At 43.2% G+C, this 23,314-nt stretch overlaps 2 protein-coding genes across 8 annotated transcripts in view; one reads left to right on the top strand and one right to left on the bottom strand.

The window, feature by feature from the left end:
• Window positions 1–607: 607 nt before the first annotated feature.
• ZSWIM7 (zinc finger SWIM-type containing 7) lies at window positions 608–20,744 on the bottom strand. Of its 5 annotated transcripts, none has more exons than XR_004269623.1 (7): window positions 20,542–20,740; window positions 16,939–16,960; window positions 11,408–11,510; window positions 3,490–3,594; window positions 1,746–1,865; window positions 1,017–1,110; window positions 608–985 (listed from the first exon to the last, which is right to left on the bottom strand). XR_004269623.1 is itself a non-coding variant. In XM_032280204.1 (5 exons), exons 1-5 carry the CDS (start codon window positions 20,615–20,617, stop codon window positions 1,749–1,751), a joined length of 423 nt encoding a protein of 140 aa, XP_032136095.1. In that variant the 5' UTR covers window positions 20,618–20,740; the 3' UTR covers window positions 1,433–1,748. The 5 variants fall into 5 exon arrangements, 1 of the variants encoding a protein (XP_032136095.1); XR_004269624.1 differs by lacking the exon at window positions 20,542–20,740 and adding an exon at window positions 20,215–20,491; XR_004269625.1 differs by lacking the exon at window positions 608–985 and having other exon boundaries at window positions 1,073–1,110; window positions 20,526–20,695.
• Window positions 20,745–20,753: 9 nt separating this feature from the next.
• Window positions 20,754–23,314, top strand: part of TTC19 (tetratricopeptide repeat domain 19) — a 29,033-nt gene continuing 26,472 nt past the window's right edge. For 2 of the 3 annotated variants that reach the window (XR_004269622.1, XM_032280199.1), the window contains exons 1-3: window positions 20,754–21,065; window positions 21,151–21,278; window positions 22,984–23,094. Coding sequence is in view for 2 of the 3 variants with exons in the window: in XM_032280199.1 (XP_032136090.1) it covers window positions 20,882–21,065; window positions 21,151–21,278; window positions 22,984–23,094 (423 nt within the window). In the remaining variant the exon portion in view is untranslated. Of the gene's footprint in view, window positions 21,066–21,150; window positions 21,421–22,983; window positions 23,095–23,314 lie in introns of all 3 variants that reach the window. The other variant, XM_032280200.1, reaches the window with a different exon arrangement.

The following is a 23,314-nucleotide window of genomic DNA, read 5'->3' as shown; positions in this document are numbered from 1 at the left end:
CCAATGTGGTGAAAATCCATCTCTACTAAAAAATACAAAAATCAGCTGGGTGTGGTGGTGTGCGCCTATAGTCCCGGCTACTTGGGAGAGGAGAGGAGAATCACTTGAACCTGAGAAGCAGAGAGAGGTTGCACTGAGCCAAGAGCACCCCACTGCACTCCAGCAGGCGACAGAGTGAGACACCATCTCAAAAAAAAAGTATAATTATTCAATCAAGAAACTGCTGTATTAATTTAAGGAAATGATAGTCTCATAAGTCGAATTTTGATCACATAATTTTAAGCTCCATTCTTTTCCATATACAGAAAACTACCCGAGGGAAAAAGGCTGGTGAAATGGGATTCCCTCCTCTACTAAATTCTGCCATCTAGAGCTAGGTAGGGAATTTTGCTTCACTCCGAAGTTCAAGTTTGGTTAAGTTCTTGGAATCCAAAGTGTGAAAATTTTACTAAGCAAAATTATTTAACTCTGTGTGTATATGAGGTTAAATAAAAATAAAACTTAAAAAGACAAACTTAGGGTGCTGCACTGGCTTGTTACATCCACCTTCTAAACTTTACCCTGAAGGCTGCTGGAAAAAAAGTAAGTTAGAGTGAGTCCAAGTTTCCCGAGTAGCAGAAAAGTCTTGATAGATATTTGTTACACTTTAACAAAACAAAAAACATCTGCCAACCACAGAACATTACAACATCCCGGCCCTGGGCTTTTCACCCAGCATTTATTCACTAGCATCTCATGTTCTGGGGGCAAAAGCATGGGCTTTTCTTGGGCTGTAAAATCACCTATATCCTCTGTTTGTCCATTGCATCAATTCCTTCTGCAGTATCCTGCAAGGATATTACATGCTTATGAAATGCTGCAGACAGGGAGTTCCTGTCCTTCTAGGATCCTCTTCTGGCTGTGGGCAGTTTTACCGTAAGTTCTTGTCTTATGATTAAATTGATTTTATTTTCTTCTTCATGAATTATTTTCTTTGCTCGCTCTTAGTGTCCAACTGAGTCTCATCGCTCTGTCTTCTAACAGTCTTGTTACCTATTTTGTCTTTTCTTCTTTGGACTGAAATGTAGTTTCCTTCTAGGACATGATTTTTCATCTGTTCCTTCATTTGCCCTGTTACAAAGATCAGAAATGCACAGAGTGAAACCAGTTCTTCCCTTGATCTCGATACTACCTCTCAAACAATACAGCCTACTTAAGCTGTTTTGCTACCAATATCAGGTATTTGAAGCTTACAGGAACCAGAAGCTCTAAGTCTTTTCATACCTGCTGCTGTTTAGCCGCATCTCTGCTATGATCTACTGTTCATGCTCAATAGTTTTCTGGACACAAGGAAATGAACTACCTACTCATCTCAACTTCATCTTACTCTGTTTAGCCTACCATTCCAACCTTTTAAAAATTACTACTAATTCAGTTACTTAAGACTAAATAATGTGAACACAACATGATATTAAGCTTTATTTGAATTTAAAATCTTGATTCCATCCAGGGACATTTTTTATGCAAGTGCCTCAGAGACTGGCTCAGGTTTTTCTTAAGAAGTCTGCACAGGGCTTCTAACCATATGCAAACCCTCAACAGCCTATGGCTCCAACCCAGAGCACCTCCTGCAGTCACAGAGGGAAAAGGGACAGTAACAAGAAGTCTCTGAAGATGTATTTCACCTCTTTTCCATGTGAATCATGACATATTAAATGCATTTCTTGACAGGACTGTATTTTGAAAGAATGATCCTCATTCTGTACCTTTTATGGTTCTTGTTTCTTCTCCATCAATAATATGTCAGTCAACTGCTTGTCAGAGACACTTAGCTGCTGACAGGTCCTCATAACCTGACTAAGGTAAACTGCCAGGAGATGCTTGCACTGAAATATAAAACACACACACCTATTAGAAACAGGCAGAGGTGGGGATGGCCAGTCTAACCAAGATTTCTCATTACCATCTTACTCAGCAGGAAAGAACTAGGGCACACAGATTATGAGGTCTCTAGCTGATTGTCTACAAAGTGTAGACAGACCTGGCATGGTGGCTCACGCCTGTAATCCCATCACTTTGGGAGGCCAAGGTGGGCGGATCACTTGAGGTCAGGAGTTCAAGACCAGCCTGGCTGACAAAGCAAAACCCCGTCTCTATCAAAAATACAAAAATTAGCTGGGTGTGGTGACGCATGCCTGTAATTACAGCTACTTGGGAGGCTGAGGCATGAGAATCACTTGAGCCCAGGAGGTGGAGGTTGCAGTGAGCTGAGATCATGCCACGCACTACAGCCTGGGTGACAGAGCCAGACTCCGTCTCAAAAAAATAAATAAAAACTGCAGATAAAGATGATGAGACAAGTGTATTCTCTTTAGAAATCAGAGTGGACAAATACTTATTTTACCTGTTGCTTTGGGAAACGGCTTAGATATATCAGGCACAGGGTATGTAACCCCTGGTGAAAACCAAGACTAGCTCTGCTCCTCACTTTAGTCCTAAGTTATCTTTTTTCCTTGACTTCAGAAAGCTGTCACAGCAATGTTTTAACATTCCTTGAGGCACTACGCTGTTAAGTGCTTCTCGTAGATTATCTAACTTAAATCTGAAAGCTACCCTAGGAAGACAGGTATTATAACCACATGCTCATCAGAGTCTATAGGCTACTCTCTTAACTACTGTGCTATACTTCTGGGGTTGGGCGGGCAGGGCATAGTGACAAAACTCTCATATTTATTGGCCTGTACACACCTCTGGGGAGATGACTATGTTGAATCTGATGTCAGAGAACGCAGCTTTAGATCTTGAAGGGGCCCTGCTTCAATCCTGTCACTTGCAGGTGAAATAAACTAACGGCACATCCGTTATGAATGTGGCCTCTTGTACAATGGTGTACCCAACTTGCCACCCAGGTACGAAGATGTTTAAGAAGTTAACAGTGTAAAAGAAAGGGGAAGAATGGAGTGAACACCATTATTTTCTTCTTTGGCAAGACTTAAAAATAGCTGCCTGCTTTCAGGAAGGTAGCGTTTTTCCCTTTAGAATAAGATGTGTGTGAATATGTCCTGTTTCTGTGTCATGCACTGGACTCTGATGAAATTGGCAAAGGCTTAAAGGAATAGGCGAAGGTACTTAAATGCCATGTGAAGGTCAAGTGTGGTGCCAGGCTGTCTTACAGTTAATGTGGAGACTGCCAACATCAAATTTAGTTCACATTTTCATTGGGCCATCTAATTCCCCAGTGCCCATTTCTGGGATTCCCTTTTTGTCCTTCTCAAAGCTTCACTCATGATCCTTTAAATAAAAATTCAGGAAATTGATGTAGTTCTAAAAATGACATTGCATTTGGGAGGCTAAACCCCTAAGAGATCACTAACTGAAGTCAAGGACAAAAAACTACTATCTGTTTCAACAAGTAGTAAGATTCCCATTTTATAGAATAGTTAAACCACAAAGTAAGGGTGATTTCTCTCTACATTTGATTACAGTCAGAAGAGCCTTCCCCATCCTCACCAGGATGCTGTCACTCTTCCGTAGCACTGAGAAGGCAAATGCAGGACATGAACAGTAATGACAAGAAGCCAAACATGTGTATGTTTTCCCAGAACTTCCAAGTACCTAAGAAGAAAAGGATAGATGGGATCAGACCTCAGAAGATGTGCTGGAAAAACCACCTCTTTCCCTTTTTATCTATTTAAAGACTCAGCGTTGCTCTGCAAATTGCACTGAAAAGAACTGCAGTAAAAGAACTACAGTTTTACATAAAAGAGCAAGCAATGGGCCGGGTGCGGTGGCTCACGCCTGTAATCCCAGCACTTTGGGAGGCCAAGGCGGGTGGATCACGAGGTCAAGAGATCAAGACCATCCTGGTCAACATGGTGAAACCCCGTCTCTACTAAAAATACAAAAATTAGTTGAGCGTGGTGGTGTGCGCCTGTAGTTCCAGCTACTTGGGAGGCTGAGGCAGGAGAATTGCTTGAACCCAGGAGGCGGAGGTTGTGGTGAGCTGAGATCGTGCAATTGCACTCCACCCTGGGTAACAAGAGTGAAACTCCATCTCAAAAAAAAAAAAAAAAAAGAGAAAAGAAAAGAAAGAGGAAGCAACTTCTCTTCCCTTCAGTGTGCAGTTAGGACTTCATAAAGAAATTGAAGAGTTTCAAGTTAGTTCAACCAACCACATAAATCATTCTGTTGCTGTGCCTAGTGATTCACAGAGCCCACACTTTGGGCTGACTGTAATTAGAAGGAAGTGGAGGGGAAATCTCTCATCTACATTTTATTGTGGGGGTTCTTAACCTTTGGTATTTCGTAGCAGGTGTGTATACTTCTAAAGCTTCCTACATATCTAAAGAGAGAGTAAAAACGGGTAAAGGGTCAGTAGCAGGGCAGGAGTAAGATACGTCTCAAGCTGAGTGTGGTTCATGCCTGTAATCCCAGCACTTTGGGAGGCTGAGGTGGGAGGATCACTTGAGTCCCAGAGTTTGAGACCAGCCTGGGCAACATGGTTAGACCTTGTGTCTATAAAAAAATTGTTCTTAAAAGTCAGGCGTGGTGGCACATGCCAGTAGTCCCAGCTACTTGGGAGGCTGATGCAGGAGGACTGATTGAGCCTGGGAGGTCAAGGCTGCAGTGAGCTGTGATTGCACCACTGCACTGCAGGCTGGGTGATAAAGTGAGACCCATGAAAAAAAAAAAAAAGATAGGTCACAGAAGAAGCAAAGAAAGTGGGAAGAGGCTTTTGAAAAGCTTTTGAGAGCATGAGAACAGAGAAAATAAATAAAGCAAAGAACCTTGCAAAAGGAATGACTCAGCTGTTCAGAATGGAGGTCTCAGGAAAAGAGGCAAGCCCAGATCTGCCTACTCATCTAGCAGGATGGAAGGGGTCACTGATATATAGTGGACTGATAAGAGGCCCAGTCTAACAGTCTTGGTGGCAGTCAAGAGGAACAAAAAGGAGAAGTACAGGAAAAAAAAATACATCTGTATTATGATTGCACAAATTTGTTGGAGAAATCATTCATTTAAGTCTCTCTACCACCAAGCAGCCAAAAACTTTTTGTTGAGGTCTTCATTCCTAGAGTTAAGTTCCAAACTGGAGGCTTAAGATTATTATTAGTATTTGAGGGAAGCAGAAATATCATAAGGGTGATTTTATAATAAACTGCCACTTAGGAATTTAACACAGGGCCTTCAAAGCACTTTTAGGCTCTCAGGTGGCAATCTAAATGAAAAAGCAAGAACTTTTAATTTTTTTATTACAATATTAGCACTCCTAGGATTCTTTAATCTTTCCTACCTGCAGAGAATAAAGCTACAGGTATGGTTTTACTGCAAGAACAAACAGCAGATTCCAGTGCTGTGTTTTGTCACATTTTCAGTGGTTCATTTAATGCAGTTATCTCCATACAGTTTCTATTAACTTTTTATTTCTTTAAGATAAGGTCTTGCTCTGTCATCCAAGCTGGAGTGCAGTGGTGTGATCATAGCTCACTGCAGTATTGAATTGCTTGGCTAAAGTGATCCTCCCACATCAGCCTCCTGAGTAGCTAGAAGTACTGGTGTGTGCCACCACACTATGCTAATTTAAACAGATTCTGTAGAGATGGGGTCTTGCTATGTTGTCCAGCTTGAACTGATGGGCTTAAGTGATCCTCCCACCTCGGCCTCCCAAAGAGCTGGGATTATAGGCATGAGCTACGATACCCAGCCTCAGTATGTTTTTTTGGTGCAGTCAGAATTCCTTGGGGGTTTTTAGGTTACCAGAAATGGCCAATGATTAGGTAAGAAGACGGCTACTGAAACCATTCAATATTTCATCAGGCCGGGCATGGTGGCTCATGTCTGTAATCCCAGCACTTAGGGAGGCCAAGGTGGGCAGATCACGAGGTCAGGAGTTTGAGACCAGTCTGGTCAATATAGTGAAACCCTGTCTCTACTAAAAATACAAAAATTAGCTGGGAGTGGTGGTGGGCGCCTGTAGTCCCAGCTACTCAGGAGGCTGAGGCAGGAGAATTGTTTGAACCCAGGAGGCGGAGGTTGCAGTGAGCTGAGATTGTGCCACTGCACTCCAGGCTGAGTGACAGAGTGAGACTCTGTCTCAAAAAAAAAAAAAAAAAAAGAGAGATTTCAGCCCAGTTACAAATTAGGTGTTGAAAAACCACACCTTGCATATTACCTACTGCAAGGCTCTGACATGTTACAAATAAACCATCTAGACCACTCAGTATCAATGAAAAGAATTCCCTAGCATGTGTGGAAACTTAAACCGAAGGAAGAGCATTAAAGCAGATTGTTTTCCACTTAATCCTAAAGAAAACCCACAACATCCAGCAGTGACACGTAGAATTCTTTTTTCTTTTTTTGAGATGGAGTCTCACTTTGTTGCCCAGGCTAGAGTGCAGTGGTGTGATTTTGGCTCACTGCAACCTCTTCCTCCTGGGTTCAGGCAATTCTGCCTCAGCCTCTTGAGTAGCTAGGATTACAGGCATATGCCACCATGCCCAGCTTTTTTTTTTTTCTGCCCCACCACCCCTAACTTTCGTATTTTTAATAGAGATGGGGTTTTGCCATGTTGGCCAAGCTGGTCTTGAACTCCTGACCTCAGGTGATCTATCCACCTCAGCCTCCCAAAGTGCTAGGATTCCAGGTGTGAGTGACCCACCATGCCCGACCTATAATTCTTGGGTATCCAAACTATTACCAATGAATAAAACTTTAGGTTTCTTCTCCCATATTTACTCCTGTGTCTCTTCTCTCTAGATGTAAACTTATGCAGGCAGAAGCCTCTGGGATTCTATACTGACTAGAATGATTCACTGCTTCCTTCTTATTGTGAGTCCCTCATCCATCATAATGCTCCCTGGATCATGCTAATAAATGTCTGGTGACTTGGGATGGGCAGAAATTCTACAGAGGTTTCCTTGCCTGAGCCTTTCAAGGGCTAAGACTCAAAGTAAAATGTTCAACTGCCTAAAGCAATAAACACTAAAAGAGGTTAAATTGTGTATTTGCTTTTCCTTTATCTAGCAGTGGACAACTAATGAACCCAATAATCAGACAACATTTGAGTTAGAAAATTTAGAACTGGAAATTGACCTTAAGGATAACATAATTCAATTCCTTTACCCTTCAGTGAAAAAACAACTTCCTCTTACAGGAATTGCTCCTAGTTTTCCCGCTCATGGTCTGGAATGTTTATCCCAAGAAGGAGTGAGCTTTTTAAAAACGGAGCATGCTGGAAAGAGGATGCTCAGATCATGGCTGACTGGACTTGCAGGAACCTCACTTGGAGATGGTTTCTACAGTGGTTCTACTGTGGTTTCAGTTAGTCTACAAGGAGAGTTGAGCCATTTAGATGGTCATCCATTCATGGGTACAGTTTTATTTTATGACTGCTCCAAGCCTCTTAAGACACTTCAGAGTGTCTTAGTTATTCTTTCCTGGATTTGGTGCTTCTCTCTGAAAATAGGATTACACATTCTTTTCCTGTTAAACTACAGGCTGACCATGTGACCTGCTTTAGTAAAATCTGAGTAGCCAAGCAGAAAAATGTTAAAAATTGTGTCCATGTCCTCTTTTTTCTCTTTGAGATTCACAATGTTCCAGACATGAGCTGCTTCACCAACTGGGATCCCTGAATGCAGATGTTCTAGAACAGAGAGCTACAACTGGCTCCTGATGGATACATAGTATGAAAGAGATATAAAACTTTGTTTTGGGCTGGGCATGGTGGCTCACGCCTATAATCCCAGCACTTTGGGAGGCAGAGGCAGGTGGATCACCTGAGGTCAGAAGTTTGAGACCAGTCTGGCAAACATGGTGAAACCCTGTCTCTACTAAAAATAAAATTTAAAACATTGCTGGGCATGGTGGTGCATGCCTGTAATCCCAGCTACCTGGGAAGCTGAGGCAGGAGAATCGCTTGAACCCAGGAGATGTAGGTTGCAGTGAGCTAAGATCGTGCCACTGCACTCCAGCCTGGGTGATGAGCAAAACTCCGTCTCAAAACAAAACAAAACAAAAATAACTTTATTTTTGCGAGCCTTTCAGATTTGGGGTCACTGTCACCACAGCATAACTTAGCCTCTCCTGACTGAAATATCCCCCTTCCTAAGTGAACCAAAAAAGTATAAAAAGTGGCCAGGTGTGGCAACTCATACCTGTTAACCCCAGCATTTTAGAAAGCAAAGGTGGTGGATCACCTGAGATCAGGAGTTCCAGATCAGCCTGGCCAATATGGTGAAACCCCACTTCTACTAAAAATACAAAAAGTAGCCGGGCATGGTGGTCCACACCTGAAATCCCAGCTACTCAGGAGGCTGAGGCAGAAGAATCACTTAAAACCAGGAGACAGAGGTTGCAGTGAGCTGAGATGGTGCTGCTGTACTCCAGCCTGAGCAACATAAAAAGATTTTGAAAAAAAAAAAAAAAAAAAAAAAAAAAAAAAAGAAGTATAAAAAGCAACTCAGGTGTCAGCAACATAATGATGACTTTAGAATTATTATATTTAGAGAATAATAAGAATATTAGAGTTGACCTATGGAATAAAGATTGACCTATGAAAAGATAATTAGCTGGACATTGAGGCAGTAAGTGACTCAACTTTTATAATCTCATACAACTCCTGAATTCAGCCGAATTCTTACTATATGACCATACAATGCAACCATTAAGGTTAATCTGAAGGTGTATAAGATTTCTACAGCCTCATTTAATTCAAAGTCCAAGAGGATGGCCACAATTCTTAGAAGTCAGCATTTTATAATTAATAAACCGATGTAATATATACCAGATGGGAACAACAAAAACTAAACAAGTGACTTAAACAAGTCACTGTTGACCACTGGGAGGAACAAAAAGTCAACAGTAATTAAAATCTTTCAAACAAAAGTCTGCTTGCCCAGGTCAAGTGTGCCCATAATGGAACCAAGATCGAAAATCCAGAACTAAAAGCACAGGGAAAACCAAAAATAAAAACACCAGGAAAAGAGGACAGACACACCTCCTCAGGTACAAACTGCAAGTTCAGTGACTGATTATTAATCTCTAAGTTCACCATGAGAAAATTCATCTAATAGGCGGTCTCTTTTGAGTAAGAAAATATCATCCAAAATTTTAACCACAGCAACCAGCACTAATTACCACATTTTCCTTAATGCAGAAATGCATGAAGATTTTACCAGATCAGCATGAGGAAGGGCAAGTTAATTCACTAAGCAAAGGCATCTATCTGCCCAGGCAGGCTTTGCTCAAGCCATTTACTCCCTAAGAATTGACACGGCCTTTTAATGAGAGTTAACTGATACGGTCTCAGCTCTGAGAAATTCACTGTAAATAAGCCAGAATTCAAACTCTAGAAAAATTTACCCTTTTCTGGTCTCAGTAAGGCCTGGATTACATACAAGAGCTGACAAAATTTTGGACACTGCTGCCAATATTTTCATTTCATTCATGATTTCCTTCCCTCAATCCCAGCTGCACTTACCCTGTGTCTCATATAGCTAAAATGGGGTGGGGTTGTGCAGGGAGAAGGGTCAGGTGGTTGAGTCTGGCTCCCTCTTTATATGGTCTTTATTCATGTCTCATAAGACAGGCAGTGTGGAGTAACCAGATGTGACTGTTACTTTACTTTTCTGCATTTCCATTTCCTGCAAAAGAAATACCTTGCTGGGTTTTTGCAGAGATGGGTCTTACTATGTTGCCCAGGCCAACAAAGGGCTGAGATTACAGGTATGAGCCACCATGCTGGGCCTGTGAGCTGACGTCTACACACTGCTTTTAGGTAAAGTCAGTAGGATTTTATTTTATTTTTAATTTTTTTTAAATTTCTTGAGACAGAGTTTCGCTCTTGTTCCCAAGGTGCAGTGCAATGGTGCGATCTCAGCTCACTGTAACCTCTGCCTCCCAGGTTCAAGCAATTCTCCTGCCTTAGCCTTCTGAGTAGCTGGGATTATAGGCGTGCGCCACTATGCCTGGCTAATTTTTTGTATTTTTAGTAGAAACGGGGTTTCATCATGTTAGCCAGGCTGGTCTCAAACTCCTGACCTCAGGTGATCCTCCTGCCTCAGCCTCCTGAAGTGCTGGGATTACAGGCATGAGCCACTGCGTCCGGCCATCTTAATCACAAAAATGTCTGAGGATTCTGTTAAGTGAAGCTATGTTAAATGAAATAAGCCAGGTATAGAATGACAAATACCACATGATCTCACTTATACATGGAATCTACAAAAAGCTGAATTCATAGGCTGGGTGCAATGGCTCATGCCAGTAATCCCAGCACTTTGGGAGGCTGAGGAGGGAGGACTTGAGGCCAGGAATTCAAGACCAGCCTGGGCAACATAGTGAAACCCTGTCTTTGTTTAAAACAAACAAACACGGGAACCTGAGACAGGAGAATTGCTTGAACCCGGGAGTCGGAGGGTGCAGTGAGCCAAGATCACACCACTGCACTCCAGCCTGACACCTGGTGACAGAGCAAGACTCTGTCTCCAAAAAAAAGTTAACTCATAGAAGAAGAAAGAATAGTGGTTACCAGAGGCCTTGGCGTTGGCAAGGAAGAGAGAGAGATATTGGTCAAAGGGTACAAATTTCAGTTAGACAGGAGAAGTTCAGGACAACCATGGTACAACATGGTGACTATATTTAATAACAATGTATTGGCGAGGGGTGGTGCTCATGCCTGTACTTTGAGAGGCCAACGTGGGAGGATCGCTTGAGTCTAGGAGTTTGAGACCAGCCTGGTGAGACCTTATCTCTATAAAAACAAAGAAATAAAAAGACTGAAGTATTGTATACTTGAAAATTGCTAAGATAGTGGATTTTAAGTGTTCTTATCACAAAAAATAAGTATGTAAGGTATTAGATATGTTAATTTGATTCAGTTATTCTACAAGGTATCCATATATCAAAACATCATGTTATATGCCATAAATAAAGACAATTTCTATCAATTAAAAGTAAATAAAATTTTTTTTAAAATTACCAATTTGTTAATTTTACCAAGTTAGGTCAAAAACTTTTTAATAGTTCAGGAAATTTTTTTTGAGACAGAGTCTCCCTCTGTGATGAGGCTGGAGTGCAGTGGCTCAATTAGTGGCCTGATCTCCACTCACTACAACCTCCGCCTCCCGAGTTCAAGTGATTCTCCTGCCTCAACCTCCCGAATAGCTGGAACTATAGGTTCGTGCCACCAGCCCGGCTAATTTGTGTATTTTTAGTAGAGACGGGGTTTCACCATGTTGGCCAGGATGGTCTTGATCTCTTGACCCGCCTGCCTCAGCCTCCCAAAGTGCTGGGATTACAGGCATGAGCCACCACACCTGGCCCATTCCAGGAAATGATTTAAAGCTGGTCACCAGCTTCCACAAAGATGAAGAAAATATTTTGTCCTCAGGGGTTTTTGTAGGGATCACCCCCATCTCTAGACTTCTACCTGGTAAACACGCCTTCCACTGGGTGATGAGATTAAGGTGATGGATTGTCGATCAACTAGGTCCAAGGCCTGGGTGGCTGATGAGCCAAAGAGAAACTTCAGCCTGTGAAATAAAAAGGCTTCAGATTAGAAGGCCTGATACTCAAATCACCTCAGTTACTTGACCCAAAGGATCACTAGCCTTAGCATTTTTTAAAAATTCAGTTTATTTGGAAAAAAGGAAAATAATACGGCAACGGACTCACTCATTCCCCAGAATTATTATCATCTTGTGTACTTATTTCAGATCTTCTTGTATATTTTAATAAAGGAAGGTACTCCCTTTATCACTGTTAGTGATAAAGAAGCCCTCTTTATGCTTCTTTTAGTGCCTCCTGTAGTTCTTCCTACCTTCCCCTTGCCTATGAGGCAACCACATGCATTTGTTGGTTTCCTTCTTGTTAATGTGTTCGTTTTATTAAATATTATACATAGAACATACATATGCACACATACATAACAAACAAATGTGCATATATATACACATATACATATACATATGGTATTGTTTTAAAACATAAAAGGTATATTGTAGGTTTCTTTTTGCTGTTCTTGAAATGGCTCATAAAAAATAAATGAAAATGGCCGGGCGTGGTGGCTCACGCCTGTAATCCAAGCACTTTGGAGGAAAAGGCACACGGATCACCTGAGGTCGGGAGCTCAAGACCAGCCTGACCAACGTGGTGAAACCCCGTCTTAAAACACACACACACATACACACACACACACACACACACACGGATTAATTTCTTCCCCAATTTGTCCATAAATCTGATATAATTCTAAATAAAATCCAAATATGATTAAAAAAATAAAAATTAAAAAAATGAATGAAAATACAAAATACTGTAGACTTATTTTGGCAACTTGCATTTTTCTACTCAATGCATTTTTGAAAATGAGGCGTGTTGACATACATATATTTTTACTTTACTTTTGAATAATATTCCATTACATGTACACACTGAATTTTATCTGAGTACCCTACGTATGGACATTCTGTTTCCATTTTATACTATTATAAATAATACTCGATTATCTCCATATGTGTCTCTTGGCATACATCTCTTGAAAATCCTCCTTTAGTTTACGTAACTAAAGGATATGTTCATTTTTCAACTTTAATAGGTATTTCGGGCCAGGCATGGTGGCTTATGTATGTAATCCCAGCATTTTGGAAGGCTGAAACAGGAGGAGTGCTTGAGCTCAGGAGTTCAAGACCATACTGAGCAATGCAGTGACACCTCATCTCTAAAGAAAAAGAAATTAAAACACACAAAAAAGTGAAAATGGCACCCCCACCAGCAATGAATAAGATTTCTATTTTCACCATGTCCCCACTAACACCAGTATTATCAAGCTTTTTTATGTCTGCCAATCGGAAAATATTAAATGTGTACTTTTTGGATTAGTAATAAGGTTATCCAACTGTTAAATGACATAAAGGAAAAAATTTTGATATGTCAGAAAATTCTTACAATATTAGGTGAGAAAGGCAGGAGACAAAATTATATTTTAGCAAGTCTCAAGCATGTTAACTTTTTAAAAGGAAATCTACAATTATGTTGAAATTAAAAGTTTAATTTTTTTTTTTTTTTGAGATGGAATCTCACTCTTGCCCAGGCTGGAGTGGAATGGTACAATCTCAGCTCACTGCAACCTTCACCTCCTAGATTCAAGTGATTCTCCTGCCTCAGCCTCCTGAGTAGCTGGGATTACAGGTGCACAACACCATGCCTGGGTAATTTTTGTATTTTTTTAGTGGAGATGGGGATTCACCATGTTGGCCAGGCTGGTCTTGAACTCCTGATATCAGGTAATCCCCCTCCCCCAAGGTGTTGGGATTTCAGGTGTGAGCCACTGAGCCTGGCCTTTTTTTTGAGGCAAGGTTTCTCTCTGTCATCCACGTAGGGTGGCTTGCAGTGGTGCAATCATGGGTCACTGCAGCCTAAACTTCCAGGCTCAAGTGATGCTCCCACCTAAGCCTCCCTAGCAGCTGGGACTAGAGGTACATGCCACCACACCTAGCTAATTTTTTTGATTTTGTAGACTACAAGTACAATGTCAAACGTCAAAATTAAAAGTTTAATTTTTTTTTGACATGGAATCTTACTCTGTTGCCCATGCTGGAGTGGAATGGTATGATCCTGGCTCACTTCAACTTTCGCCTCCTGGGTTCAAGCTGTTCTCCTGCCTCAGCCTCCAGAGTAGCAGGGATTACAGGTAGACTGGCTCACACCTGTAATCCCAGCACTTTGGGAGGACAGGTAGAGTGGCTCACACCTGTAATCCCGGCACTTTGGGAGGCCAAGGCTAGTTGATCACGAGGTCAGGAGATCGAGACCAGCCTGACCAATGTGGTAAAACCCCATCTCTACTAAAAATACAAAAATTAGCCAGGTGTGGTGGCAAGCGCCTGCAGTCCCAGCTACTTGGGAGGTTGAGACAGGAGAATTGCTGGATCCTGGGAGGCAGAGGTTGCAGTGAGCCGATATCACGCCACTGTATTCCAGCCTGGGCGACAGAGCAAGATGAAAAAAAAAAACGAAGAAATTTTTAAACCTGCTCTGTCTACTTTATGACCTATTCTGAATATCTCTTGAATGCATTAAAATTTTTTCCAGAAAAAAGAATTTTCCATATCACTTTTTTTTTCACTTTTAATGGTTACAAAGAACTCTACTGTAAAGATGAATCATTTTTATTCTCCTCAAACTCCATAAATTATTAGATTTTTTCTAGGTTGTACTGCTACCATAAACAATATTGGATGACTATCCTCACTGTAAAATCTTTATGAACGTCCATAATTACTTCCTGGGTATATATTCTTCTACATGGAATTACTGGGTCAAAGAATCTGTCTGTTTTAAAGTTCCTATTGCCTGTTATCCTGAATTGACATTCCTGCCAGCAGGTTATAGATGAACCTTTTCCCCATATTTGTGTCAACTTCTTTTCTATGGTCACTAATTTTCTAGATGAAAAGTTATGTTATTTTAATTTGCATTTTTGTGGTCACTAGTAAGATTTATCTTTTTCCTCCCAAAGTATTTGGCTATTTGCATCTTTTATTCTTTGCCCTTTTGTTTTTTAAAGTAGTAAATTTTTTCCAGTAATATATAATTCTTATTAAAAATTTAAGAAATACACAGCCAGGTGCAATGGCTCACGTCTGTAATCCCAGGACTTTGGGAAGCTGAGGTAGGCAGATCAGTTGAGGTTGGGAGTTCAAGACCAGCCTGACCAACGAGGAGAAACCCTGTCTCTATTAAAAATACAAAAATAGCTGGGCGTGGTGGCACACGCCTGTAATCCCAGCTACTCGGGAGGGTGAGGCAGGAGAATCGCTTGAACCCGGGAGGCAAAGGTTGTGGTGAGCTGAGATCGTGCCATTGCACTCCAGCTTGGGCAAACAGAGGGAAACTCTGTCCCTCTTTATTTCAGAAATACAGTATTTTATTTCTGAATTTAAGAAATACAGAAAAGGTTAAGGCCCTTCCCACAATTCAATCTCCTTCCTTGTCCAAAGAAAAAACACTGGTAGAGTTTGGTATATATTCGTCAGAACTTTTATTCTTTTAGAGACAAGGTCTCACATCATCCAGGCTGGATTGTAGTGGCACAATCGTAGCTCACTGCAGCCTCAAACTTCGTGGCTCAAGCAATCCTCCCAGGAATTTTTTTTTTTTTTTGGAGACAGTCTTGCTCTGTCACCCAGGCTGGTGTGCAATGGCGTGATCTTGGCTTACTGCAACCTCCGCCTCCCAGGTTCAAGTGATTACTGCCTCAGTCCCCTGAGTAGCTGGGATTACAGGTGCCCACCACCACGACTGGCTAATTTTTGTATTTTTAGTAGAGATGGGGTTTCACCATGTTGGTCAGGCTGGTCTCAAACTCCTGACCTCAGGTATCTACCCATGTTGGCCTCCCAAAGTGCTGGGGTTGCAGGTGTGAGCCACTGAGCCTGGCCAGGACTTTTAAATATAAGTTTACAACAGCAATTAAGTGTCATTTATTTCTAGGTAGCTTTCACTTTTTTATCTCTGCATTTTTAAAATAACTGACCACTCTATTTTATTTATTTATTTTTTTTTTTGAGACAGAGTCTCGCTCTGTCACCCAGGCTGGAGTGCAGTGGGACGATCTTGGCTCACTGCAACCTCCGACTCCCAGGTTCAAGCAATTCCCTGCCTCAGCCTCCCAGGTAGTTGGGATTACAAGTGCCTGCCACTATGCCTGGCTAACTCTTGTATTTTTAGTAGAGACAGGGTTTCACCATCTTGGCCAGGCTGGTCTTGAACTCCTGACCTTGTGATCCACCCGCCTTCGCCTCCCCAAGTGCTGGGATTACAGGTGTAAACCACCACACCTGGCCTTGTTTAAGTAGTTGTGTCATCTGCAAATAATGATAATTGTCTTTCCTTGCAGATAGGTACACTTCTAATTTCTTTTTCATGTGTTAGCTTAATAATTACAATTTTTAAAACAATGTTAAATAAGAGTGGCAAATAGGACAATATTGTAATGCTTTGTACTGTCTGACATGGTGTTGGTTATTCAATTCAGACAAATTTTTAAGAATCATGTCAAGAAAATATTGTTCCTAGTTTAGTAAGATTTTTTTTTTTTTTTTTTTGAGACGGCTTTTCGCTCTTGTTTCCCAGGCTGGAGTGCAATGGTGTGATCTTGGCTTACCGTAACCTCCACCTCCCGGGTTCAAAAATTCTCCTGCCTCAGCCTCCCGAGTAGCTGGGACTTCAGGCAGGTGCCACCACGCCCAGCCAATTTTTTGTATTTTTAGTAGAGTCAAGGTTTCACCATATCAGCCTGGATGGTCTCGATCTCCTGACCTTGTGATCTGCCCACCTTGGCCTCCTAAAGTGCTGGGTTTACAGGTGTGAGCCACCACGCCTGGTCAAAATATTTTTTATTCTATTTTCTACTTAAAAAAAAATTTTTTTTTGAGATGGAGTTTCACTCTTGTTACCCAGGCTGGAGTGCAATGGCACAATCTCAGCAAGATATGCAACCTCCACCTCCCCGGTTTAAGCAATTCTCCTGCCTCAGCCTCACAAGTAGCTGAGATTACAGGTATGTGTCACCATGCCCCGCTAATTTTGTATTTTTAGTAGAGACAGGGTTTCACCATGTTGGTCAGGCTGGTCTTGAACTCCTAACCTCAAGTGATCCACCTACCTCTGCTTCTCAAAGTGCTGGGATTACAGGTGTAAGCCACAGCGCCCAGCCTTTTATTCTATTTTCAAATTTCTTTTGTAGAGATGGGGGGGCCTCCCTATTTTGCTCAGGCTGGTGTAGAATTCCTGGGCTCCAGTGATCCTCCTGCCTTTGGCTCCCAAAGTGCTGGGATTACATGTGTGAGTTACTATGCCTGGTAGTAAGAATATTTTTAAAAATCAAGAGTTGATGTTGAAAGGATTTTAACATTAATGGTTAAAAAAAAAATCAAACACAACAGTATATGTACTTACGATAACAGATATTCATCAGGAACTGTAAAATGAGAATGGAAAAAAAAAGTTAATTATGTTAAGCCAGTGACCACTGATGTAAAAATCTTAAGAAACACTAAAACCACAAACATTTCTATGTATTATGGACAACTGAACCTATGCATCTGGTTTTACTCCTTCCCCAAACCCCACTAAAACCATAATAAAAAGGCTTCTTTTTTTTTTGAGACAGAGTCTTGCTCTGTTGCCCAGGCTGGAGTGCAACGGTGCAATCTCGGCTCATTGCAACTTCTGCTTCGTGGGTTCAAGTCATTCTCCTGCCTCAGCCTCCCAGGTAGTTGGGACTACAGGCCTGCACTACCACACCTGGCTAATTTTTTTCGTATTTTTGGTAGAGATGAGGTTTTATCATGCTGACTGAGCTGGTCTTGAACTCCTGACCTCATGTGATCTGCTCACCTCAGCCTCCCAAAGTGCTGGGATTACAGGTGTGAGCCACCATTCCTGGCTGGATTTCTTTTTTAAAAGCATGAGTTCCAAAGGATGAGAAAGACAGGGAGAGACAACAGCTATGGTACATTGGAAGCTGATAGAGTAGAAAATGATTTACAAGACCTAAAAATACTGAATCCTAGGCTAGCAATGGGCAAAGTCAAGCACAAGCCTGAGTTACACTCCAAAATCCACCTCTCCCCTTCCCCAAACCCTAAGAAATTGGTGGTGGCACCAAACAGCTTCATTGGGGATGAAGCAAGGATACGAAAATAAGACTCTTTTTCTTCCCCCAAGGCGGAATCTCACTCTTGGAGTGCAGTGGTATGATCTCAGCTCACTGCAACCTCTGCCTCCTGAGTTCAAATGATTCTCCTGCCTCAGCCTCCAGAGAATCTGGGATTACAGGTGTGCGCCACCATGCTGGGCAAATTTTATTGTATGTTTAGTAGACATGGGGTTTCACTGTGTTAGCCAGGATGGTCTCGATCTCCAGACCTCATGATCCACTTGCTTTGGCCTCCTAAAGTGCTGGGATTACAGGCGTGAGCCACCGCACCCGGCCAATATGACTCTTTGCAAGTACGTTTAAGAAGCAGTGGGACCCCGGTTCCCCTCCATAGCTTTAGGTGACTGCCTCTCCCTCATTCTGGCAAAAGACTAGGTTTATTTTCGGGAGTGGTTCAAACATAGGTTGTCCGGACTAGGGAAAAATGCTAAGCACAGTTAAGTCAGGGTGTCACACTGATAACAGGGGGATCTCCTTGCCCTCCTCCCTAACACGGCTCCCACAACACAAGCAATCAGGCTTTCACCCTCTAGCCAGGAAACTGTAAGTCTTCCCTGGGTATATCCCAATATATACCCAGGGAAGTGGGAATGACACTGATATGGTTTCCCCAACTAAACAGCCCAGTGAGAACAACTATAGTGACATTCATATTCCGTAAGCCCCTCTACCACCCAGAGCTTCCAATATACTTTTTAGTCTTCACTCTGAAATATGGCTAGACAACCAAAGGTTACCAGACAACAAAGGAAAAAGTAAACAACAAAACAAACAGAAGAAAGTTACAGGAAAAACTGCAGACAGCAGAAAATTTTAAACATCTATTATTAATATTTTATCATCAGAAAGAAGTCAATGCAATCATAAAACAGGCACAAAAACAGGCACAAGACATAATAATAAAAAAAAGAAATCTTTTGGAAAAAAGCTATAAATTAAAAATACATGGAACAACCCTGTAGTTTCAGCTATTTGGGAAGCTGAGGCAGGAGGACTGCTTGAAACCAGGAGTCTGAGGCCAGCCTGGGCAACATAGTAAGACCCAATCTTTTTTTTTTTTTAAAAAAAAAAAAAAAAAAAAAAAGGCAGAAACTCAACAGAAAATCTGGAAGATAAAAGTTGAAGAAAGTTCCCAGGAAGTAGAGAAAATATAAAAGAAACACAGAAGCCACAGCAGGTCAACCAGAAGGACAACAGTGGACATCCAGTATCTTAATTACACAAATACTGGAAAGAACAGAGAACACAGATGGAGGGAAGTCATCAATCAAATAATTCAAATTTTCCCACAGCTGAAGGACATGAATCTCCAGCTTGCAAGGGCCCACTGTGTGCCCACACGGTGGTGTGAAAAAACAAACCTTATCAGAAGATTCAGAACACCAGTTATGAAGAAAAGATAATTCAAACTTCCAGAGAAACCAACAGTCACATACAAAAATCAGGAGTAACACTAGAAGCTAGGAGTTGGTGGAATGTTTTCAGATGTCTGAAGAAATAGTATTTCCAACAAATAATTCAATACCTAGACAATCACTTAAGTGTGAAGTTAGAAAAAGAACGTTTTCAGAATAAAAAGCCTCAAAAAGGAGCCAGTGTAGGGGCTCACACCTATAATTCCAGCACTTTGGGAGGCCAAGGCAGAAGGATTGCTTGAGCCCAGGAGTTCCAGACTAGCCCGCGCAACAAAGGAAGAGCCCATCTCTTCAGAAAATAAAATAATTAGCTGGGCGTGGTGGAACACATCTGTGGTCCCAGCTACTCAGGAGAATAAGATGGATGGCTTGAGCCTGAAACACTGAGGCTGCAGTGGGCTGTGATTGCACCACTGTCCTCCAGCCTGGGGAACAGAGTGAGACCTGGTCTCCAAAAATAGAAAAGAAAGCCTCAAAAAGTACATCTCATGATCCCTTCTTCAGGAAGCTAGCAGAATATGTGCACCATAAAATATGGTAGTAAGCCTGGGCAATACAGTGAAACCCTGTCTCTACAAAAAATACAAAAATTAGCTGGGAATGGTGGTGCGCACCTGTCGTACCAGTTACTCGGGGAGCTGAGACCAGAGGATCTCTTGAGCCCAGGAGGTTGAGGCAGCACTGAGCTATGATTATGCCACTGAACTCCAGCCTAGGTGACACAGCAAGACCCTACCTCCAAAGAAAAAAAGATTTATGGCCGAGCGCAGTGGCTCACGCACTTTGGGAGGCTGAGGCGGGTGGATCACGAGGTGAAGAGATCGAGACCATCCTGGTCAACATGGTGAAACCCCGTCTCTATAAAAATACAAAAAATTAGCTGGGCATGGTGGCGCTTGTCTGTAATCCCAGCTACTCAGGAGGCTGAGGCAGGAGAATTGCTTGAATCCAGGAGGCGGAGGTTGCGGTGAGCCGAGATCGCGCCATTGCACTCCAGCCTGGGTAAAAAGAGCAAAACTCTTTCAAAAAAAAAAAAAAAGTTTAATAACTCAAAATTTCGAGTAAAATAATCCAGAACTCCACGTTTCTATCACTCATGGTAGGCTCCTGTCCCTTCCACTCCGGGGCAGGGACCCCTCTCAGGGACCCAACCAGGTTTCGGCACTTCGGTCCCCACTGGCCTGCTCGCTCCGACGGAGGGGCTCCTGCAACTGCGCTGTACCCTAAACATTTGCTGAATCGATTTGACTTTTACTTGTTCCAATTTCGCTTTTTTCTTTTTTTAAGAACATAAGGTTTACAAGAACCACACGCAGAAAAGGCAGGGCCAGGCCCGGACGCCCCGCCTCCTGCCTCCCGGCCCGGCGGTGCCCGGATGCCCGGTCTGTGCCCACAGCGCAGCCACACACGACCTCCGTCCCGTACTTTGCGCACTCTCCTGCACCGCCGCAGCCATTTCGCTCAAGAGCTGCTCCACGACCGCCGGCAATACAACGGCCATCGCTCCGCAGGACACACCCTCCTCAAAACGCAGACCGCCCCAACCCGCCAGCAGACAGCGCCGACAAGCGGAGGATCCCAGCAGCTCGCCCGCCGGGGCAGGTCGAGACGGAGTGACGTCGGCGTGCGTCATCGCGCGTGCGGACGCAACGGTGTCTTGCTCAATCGTCACAGCCGGGCCAATCCGGAGGGCGCTCGGCGCGGGCGCCAGGGCGGGGGCTAGGATTGCGCCCGGCCTGCAGTGCGCAGAGGAAGCGGCTGGAGTATGTACCGGCTCCTGAGCCGGAGCTTGGGCCGAGGCCTCCTGCGGGCCTCGGGGCGGCGGTGCCGGGGCTGCTCGGCGCGCCTACTCCCGGGGCTGGCAGGAGGCCCGGGACCCGAGGTCCAGGTGCCGCTATCCCGAGTTGCGCCGCACGGCCGGGGCCCGGGCCTGCTGCCGCTGCTGGCAGGTGAGCGGCGCGGGCCGGGCGGGGCCTGCCGGGCGGGGACAGGGGCGCGGGCCGGGCCCGATGACCTCAGAGCCCCTTCCCGCAGCGCTCGCCGGGTTTTCGAGTCCCGCTGCGGCAGAGGAAGAGGAGCAGCAGGGAACCGACGGGGCCGCCGCCGAGGACGGGGCGGACGAGGCCGAGGCCGAGATCATCCAGCTGCTGAAGCGAGCCAAGGTGAGGCGGCTCCGGGCCCTGCGCCCGGCCGAGCGCGGTAGCCTTTGTGAGCGGGGTCCGGCGGCCTTGTCGCTGCGCATTACTCTCTCCGCCTCGCCGAAGAGTGGATGGAGGCTCCGCGGGTAGAATTGCCGAGAATGAGGTGGGTCATCCGAGAGGGGATTGGAATTCTTCCAGGATTTTCCGACTCTAAGGCCTTTAGTTATACCTCTGCAGTGTCAACTGCAAATGGAGATGGCGCCCCAGGCGTCATCTTTTTATGCAAACGAAATATCGGGAACGTTTTGTAAATGTTCGATTAACTAGCTTAGCTGAAATGACGTAATTTCGCACTTATATAGCGGCCTAAAAATGTTAGCTTAGTGTTGGTTACGCGATTCGGTTCTCTTTTGAATTTTTCCTTTTCTCCACATCCTTTTCTATTTTATGTTCTCCAAGTTATTTTATCTCTTTCATTGAGCTAAATACCGACTCGATGCCAACCACGTTCAAATTTGTATTCCAAGTAGTGTGTTACTGACATGCCATCTGCATTTTGGGACCTTATCTACCTCTCAGATTTAACAATGCCCTAAACTCAACTCCATCTTTAATGCCTCCTCAACATATGCTTTCACCATCTCTTTACTACCATCAATTTTTAAGCCTAGAAAGCTCATAGTCATTCTTAAAACTTATGCTACCTTACCATTGCCTTCCAATACTCTTACAGACTAGCAACAGGTCCTGTTTCTAACAAATGCAAAATATTTTTAAATATTTCTCAAATCTCCCTATTTCTCTATCTCCCCTGCTATCACCCTAGTGCAAACCATCACTGCCACCACCTATGCTCCAGTAGTCTTCCCTGCCCTCCTGTCTCCCTGCAGTGTATTCTTGCAGAAACCAGAGTGACCAAAAAAAAAAAAAAAAAGCAAATTGTATTATATTATCTCCTTGCCTGAAAGCTCTAAATGGCTACTCACTGTATTTATGGTAAAATACAAACTCCTTGTCATGGCTTGCAACACCCCACATTATCTAAACCAGCATACCTTGCCCGCCAGTTTGGCAATAATCCTCTGGCTCACCATCCTCCCTTCACATCTGGTTCTTTCCATTTCTCCCCTAAAACCATTCTCTTCAGCTTGTAGGGACTTCATTCATTCTCTACTCTCTCTGTTTGAGTTATTCTTCTCCCCAGTTCCTTATTTGGTTGACTCATTCTCATCCTTCCTGCCTCAGTTTAGCTGTCATGTTCTTGGAAGGCTAACCTAATTCCCATTTAGAGGAGGCCCCTATCATTTCTTTTTGTCATCTTTATAGCTCTTATTAGTTTTAATTAAGCTTACTTGCTCCATATGGTCACCTCCAGCCTGTAGGAAATTAGAGGATGAAGGACAAGCAACTTCCTTATAAAATATGTTGTAAGATCACATTTCTTCTGTCCGAGTCTCTTGGCCAAAACTTCATCAGATGGCCACACCTAGCTGCAAGGGAGGCGTACCTAGCTGCAAGGGAGGCGTACCTAGCTGCAAGAGAGGCGTACCTCCCTGTCACCTCTGTAGACAATGCCTTGAACATAGTAGGAATTCAGTAAATGTCTGATGAATGAGTAGCTTCCTTCTATCAGTTGGAATGCATAGTTACATACACTTCTGTCTGGTAGTATATGCATCTACTTTATGTTTCATTTTCTATTATTTTGTTTGTCTTCTCTTTTCAGTTGAGCATCATGAAAGATGAGCCAGAAGAGGCTGAGTTAATTTTGCATGACGCTCTTCGTCTCGCCTATCAGACTGATAACAAGAAGGCCATCACTTACACTTATGATCTGGTAACTCTTATCACCAGTCTGAACCACTGAGGAGAAAGGTTGGATGGAAGGGGAGGGTTGTTAGTTCTCCTGATTTATATTCCTGACTTTCATGATGTTCTAAAGCTCTTTTTCTTTTTTTTTTTTTTTCCTGAGACGGAGTCTCGCTGTGTAGCCAGGCGCCAGGCTGGAGTGCTGTGGCCTGATCTCGGCTCACTGCAACCTCTGCCTCCCAGGTTCA

This window comes from Sapajus apella, unplaced genomic scaffold, assembly GCF_009761245.1.
Source record: "Sapajus apella isolate SASKATOON/1434 unplaced genomic scaffold, GSC_monkey_1.0 scaffold12, whole genome shotgun sequence".
NCBI classification, from domain to species: domain Eukaryota; kingdom Metazoa; phylum Chordata; class Mammalia; order Primates; family Cebidae; genus Sapajus; species Sapajus apella.
Note: the sequence above shows the minus strand (reverse complement) of the source record. Positions and strands in the feature narration are given on the sequence as shown.

Excerpts from the sequence above, each read along its gene's own strand:
- ZSWIM7 (XM_032280204.1), bottom strand. The coding sequence starts at position 20,617 with ATGGCCGTTGTATTGCCGGCGGTCGTGGAGCAGCTCTTGAGCGAAATG. Across the intron at positions 11,511-16,938 it reads CCTGATGAATATCTGTTATC|GCTGAAGTTTCTCTTTGGCT; the intron begins GTAAGTACATAT and ends TTTATTTCACAG. Across the intron at positions 3,595-11,407 it reads GTGGAAGGCGTGTTTACCAG|GTACTTGGAAGTTCTGGGAA; the intron begins GTAGAAGTCTAG and ends TTTTCTTCTTAG.